Source organism: Triticum urartu, chromosome 5A, assembly GCF_056163025.1.
Source record: "Triticum urartu cultivar PI428250 chromosome 5A, HENAU_Tu73, whole genome shotgun sequence".
In the NCBI taxonomy this organism is placed as follows: Eukaryota; Viridiplantae; Streptophyta; class Magnoliopsida; order Poales; family Poaceae; genus Triticum; species Triticum urartu.
The window spans coordinates 11,349,113-11,354,357 of record NC_141877.1 but is presented as its reverse complement, the minus strand read 5'-3'; the positions used below and the strand labels follow the sequence as shown (position 1 = coordinate 11,354,357).

Genomic DNA, 5,245 nt, shown 5'->3' with positions numbered 1-5,245 from the left:
TTGGTTGGTTGTTTTAGTGCCCGAAGGCTAGCTTAGGGGAATGTACATCTGTGTGCTGGTTGTGATATACTTCCTCCGTTTCTTTACATAAGGTGCATTTTGTTTTTTGATAACATTCCACAATGTAAGGTGTATTTTGTTCTAATTCCTCGTAACTCCGATCTTTAGAATTTTACGTGCGACATTACGTTGCTATACATGACGGTGAAAGCGGCAACACAACAAATATGAGTCTCCTGGATCCCATCCATCCGTTGCCGGAGCAGCAACAATTTTGTTACTTCTCTCATTATGGACCAAGTAGCGATGGCAACGACACTATGTTTCATCCGAAGAAGTGATGAAGAAGAGGACTGCTCAATCAACCGCGACCGTGCCCAGAACATACCCTGTCAATTTTATTTTATTTGGCTATGACGACGAAAATCGATACAGCAACATTTTCGTAATTTTAGTACCACATGTTTTTGGCAATGCTGGCCAAATCATGGGTTAGCAAAAGCCTTGAGCCAAAACCAAACATACACTCCACGTCTTATACCAGTCGTCTGAACGTCTGTTTGTCGCCAAGAAACGGAAAAACAAAAAAACAGGACCCGAATGGTAAAAGCTAATGTTCGAAGGGGGCAGCATGAAAAAACCCCGTTGGAAAGGGAAACCGCCAACAGGATGATGCTCCATGGCTCTCTGCTACTACTCTCTTCTCTCCTCCTCCCTCCAATTCTCCAGTTTCTTTTAGCACATCGGAGAGGTGGATAGGATAGGGTAGGAGGATCTTACCAACACAACATAAAGCACACCACCTGCGTCAGTTAATCAGTTTGTTTGTTGCTTCTGCTTGATTGTTTCGGACATAGACGACACCACCTCTGCCTCTGCTGCCTGCTGCAACCCGAAGCTCCTCCGCCTCCTCCATAGCCAGCGCCGATCATCCAAAGGTCCCGAACTCATCCTTCTCCATCAATATCAGTTCCTTGCTGCTGCTACTCCAGGAGGGTGCGTATCCCCTCAATTATTCCCGGAGATTGAAACCTCCATCAGCAGCAGCCTCATAACTAGTACGTACTTAGGAAGTGTATAACTAGTATTTATGACATTCCTTCTTGCTTTTTTTATTCCTGTTCTGCTCTTGGATGGGTGACAGTAAAAGATTGATTGCAGCGAATTTATCTTCTTTATGCGTTTCGTTTCCCGCGTGCCCCTCAAGGAAGGCATCAAATCCCCCCTCCTCCTCACCCTCCTTGGCCGGTTACAGTTACAAAACATTCCCCTCAGAACCCTCGCCGTCGCCGCCTCTTCCCTTCCTTCCCTTCTTCCTCCGGCCACGAGAAATATCGGAAACCGCTGAGATTTGATTTGATTTGATTCATCGGAAGTAGTAACCTAAAATATCTCTGCGTTTTTGGTTTGGTTTCTCCATCAGGGGGGCATGCCGGGAGGAGGAGGAGGAGGAGTGGCGGCGGTCGTGGTGGTGGACGGCAAGGACGGGTACGTGGCGCCGGCGAGGGCCGCGCCGAGGAGCTTCCCGCCGAAGCTCCTCAGGCCGGTGCTCCTCTCCGCGGTGCTCGCCACGGGCTTCCTCGCCGCGGCCCTGCTCATGTTCTTCGGCGGGGCCTCCTCCTACTACCGCCTCCCGCGGCTCGCCGTGCCGGACGCCCTGCTCCCGGCGCCGGCCTGCGACCAGAAAGACGGGGACCAGCAGGGCGGGGCCGCGGAGCGGTGGTGGGCGCGGCCGCCGGCGAGCAGCGCGTGGCACAACATGAGCGAGGAGGAGCTGCTCTGGGCGGCGTCGTTCGAGCCCCGCGCGCAGCGCCGGCGGCCGCCCGGACGGCGGGGGACGACGCCCAAGGTGGCCTTCTTGTTCCTCACCCGCGGCCCGCTGCCGCTGGCGCCGCTGTGGGAGCGGTTCTTCAACGGCACCACCGGCACCGGCGCCGCGAAAGGAGGGAGGGAGCTCTTCTCCGTGTACGTGCACACCACGCCGGGCTACCGCCTCGACTTCCCGCCGTCGTCGCCGTTCCACCGCCGGCAGGTGCCCAGCAAGGTACGCCCGCCGCTCCACGGCACCTTCCTTTCCGGCAGTTGCCATCAAATTTCGCTTCTTTCTCCGTCGGTCGTTTGGAATGTTCTTCCGGCCACCGTCCGATCAGGATCGGACGGGCCGGATCACGAGATGCGCCTGCGACGTGGCCTCTCTGGTTTCAACGACACCTAGACAAATGACAAGTGCCGCCGAGTGTGACACGATCACGAGAGGAGAAAGAGACGCTGAAAGTGACGACCATCATGCCACGGCATGGCATCATGGAGGGGTACTACTCAAAAGTCTTCTCTTATCAATCAAAGATGCCATGGCCAAAAATCTTCGAATCTTCTTCCTTCATGAATTTTTTTCACTTGACTTTCTACAACGTGTGTTGTGAATTTTGATACTGGTACTAGTATAGCTAGAATTCTTACCACCACTATGATCTGCACTGTATCTCAATTGACTTTTCCACAATATATGCATTCCCATTTCTTATTTCAAAAGTGCTGAAATGTAATTCATTTTTGGAACATTGTTGCAGCCGACACGGTGGGGCAACGTGAATGTCGTGGACGCGGAGCGGCGGCTGCTGGCGAACGCGCTCCTCGACTTCAACAACGAGCGCTTCGTGCTCGTCTCCGAGTCCTGCATCCCGCTCTACCCGCTCCCGGTGGTGCATGCCTACTTGACCAGCTCTCGGCACAGCTTCGTCGGCGCCTTTGACGACCCGAGCCCGCACGGCCGGGGCCGGTACCGCGCCGGGCTGGCCCCGGACGTGACTCTCTCCCAGTGGCGCAAGGGCGCGCAATGGTTCGAGATGGACCGGCGCCTCGCCGTGTTTGTGATCGCCGACGAGCGTTACTACCCGCGGTTCCGGACTGAGTGCCGAGCGCCATGCTATGTGGACGAGCACTACCTTCCGACCGTGCTCTCCATCGAGGCTCCGGAGCGCATCGCCAACCGGAGCATCACCTTGGTCGATTGGTCCCGCGGCGGCGCGCACCCGGCCACCTTCGGCGCTGCCGACGTGACTGAGGACTTCCTGGGGATGCTGGTGGGGAAGAAGGGGAATGCTGAGAGGTGCATGTACAACGGGCAGCCGGTCGAGGTGTGCTTCCTCTTTGCGAGGAAGTTCGCCCCCGCCGCTTTGCCGCAGCTGCTCAGCCTTTCCTCCAAGATCTTCGGGTACTAGCTAGGCCTTTTACGAAATTGATTTTGGTCTGCTTATGTATAGCTCATACTCACTGGAGGGGAATAGAGGAATACAATTTTTTTATGTGTCACGAGAACAAAAGGATGAATGATCGAGTGGGTAGTTGTTTCTTATAACCATTCTTATTTCTGATACCTTAAGGCTCCTTTAATTCAAAGGAATTTTATAGGATTCCTAAAGGATTGAGGTTCTTAGGATTTTTTCCTATGTTGGCCATTTGATCATAAGACTGGATTCCATAGGAATTTTAAAATTTTTTGTATTACATTTCATACGAAATCTAATATCCACTCCAACTTCTTTTTACAATTTCTTTGTTTTTCCTATGGCATCAAACACTCATTGCTAATCTTATAAGATTCAAGTGGGCATGCCACTTCAACCCTATACTTTCCTATTCCTACGTTTTCAAAATTCTACGAATCAAAGAGGCCCTTATATTTTTTTTGAATCAATACCTTAGAGCACATATCTATACCTACTATTAAAGAGAATAAATATTCTTGGTCCGTCATATTCTTTTTGCTGAAAGTCCCTATACTTTTTAAGAATTAACCCACAATCTAGAAAAACGGATCGTTCCTGAAGTTTGTCTGTCCACGGGTGGGTTACACGTTCATCTTCCTCACTTGGGTCGAACTGGGCCGCCCTTGCTATTTCTTCTGCCAACGGCAAGCAGCGAAAAATATGTATACTTGTGAAAGATTCGAACTCCAGACCTCAACTTTAACCCGATAGTACCAACCAACTCACATAGCCTATGATTTGTGCCAAAAACAAGGTCGTTTCTAAATTTACTAGTCTCACCTCGCTATTTGTGCCAAATTTCACCCATTTTTATATCTCCATGAATTGCCTAGAAAATAAGCAAGCCACCCCAAAAATAAAGTCTGTAAATTGTGTCTTTGCCCGCACTTTGAAGAGAGACCAAATAAACGAAAGAAGGGGGCATTATGCTAATTTCAAGGGGGGCATGACAACATCGGCACCAAGCAAAGGAAGGAGCGCTCCGGGTTTATTAGGCCCCCTTTTATTTTGCATCAAATTTTGCCCATGAATTTGAACTTATAAAATGTGAATTATAGTATTTCATAATAATTATACCATGGAAAACCTCTTTGAAATACAAATCCATCAATCTAGTTTTTATAGCATATCCTTTATATATTTTTAGTCAAATAGATGGTTAAAGTTGGACCTAAAATATAAGGGGTCTAATAAACCTGAACGGAGGAGGTACTAATTTGAATGACGTGACTGTGGGTTGCATACCTGCTAATCTACACAGACTCGTGGGATGGTGCTTATTTATTAGAGAAAAGTATACTTTTCGTCCCTCAACTCTTGGTGAAGTCTAGATTTGGTCCCTCAACTTTAAAACCGGACAACTTGCACCCCCAACTACAGAAACCGGATAAGGTTTGTCCCTGGACTCGGTTTTGACTGGTTTTTGGTGTTGACTCACCCCGGTTTTGACCGGTGCTCACTCATATTCCTATAATTTTTTTATATCCGTGAACTTTTTGAAATTCACATACACTTTTCAACTCTGCATAGTTTTTCAAGGTCGCGTATTTTTTAAAAAATAAACATAATTTTTTTTCAAATCAGCGAACTATTCTGAAATTCGCGTACTTTTTTCAAATCCATGATTTTTAACATTTACGTATTTTTCCCAAATTTGTGTAAATTTATCAAATCCAAGTGTTTTTCAAAGCCATGACTTGTTTCTGAAATTCGCATACTTATTTCAAATCCACATGCTTTTCAAAGTCCATTTTTTTTCAAACCCGTGTTGCTTTTATAATCCATGAACTTTGTATGAAATTCACGTACTTGTTTCAAGTTGAAATAATTTTTGAAATCCACATATTTTGCGCAAAAGAAGTCCATATCCGCATACTTTTTTCAAGTTCGCATAAAATTTTCAAATTCATGAACTCTTTCAGAAAAATGTACTCGAATATGAAAGGTGCATCAATTTTAAAAAATTAAAACTTAAA

General features: G+C 47.7%; 1 protein-coding gene across 2 annotated transcripts; it reads left to right on the top strand.

The window, feature by feature from the left end:
- Nucleotides 1-675: 675 nt before the first annotated feature.
- On the top strand, nt 676-3,376 carry LOC125506880 (glycosyltransferase BC10). 2 transcript variants are annotated; one of them, XM_048671592.2, is made up of 3 exons: nt 676-938; nt 1,424-2,044; nt 2,571-3,376. In XM_048671592.2, exons 2-3 carry the CDS (start codon nt 1,430-1,432, stop codon nt 3,219-3,221), a joined length of 1,266 nt encoding a protein of 421 aa, XP_048527549.2. In that variant the 5' UTR covers nt 676-938; nt 1,424-1,429; the 3' UTR covers nt 3,222-3,376. The 2 variants fall into 2 exon arrangements, with proteins under 2 accessions (XP_048527549.2, XP_087381437.1); XM_087525311.1 differs by lacking the exon at nt 676-938 and having other exon boundaries at nt 947-2,044.
- Nucleotides 3,377-5,245: the final 1,869 nt, after the last annotated feature.

Bases quoted from the DNA above. Each gene is read 5' to 3' on its own strand.
- LOC125506880 (XM_048671592.2), top strand. From the start codon at position 1,430: ATGCCGGGAGGAGGAGGAGGAGGAGTGGCGGCGGTCGTGGTGGTGGAC. The intron at 2,045-2,570 runs GTACGCCCGCCG...ACATTGTTGCAG, and splicing joins GCCGGCAGGTGCCCAGCAAG to CCGACACGGTGGGGCAACGT.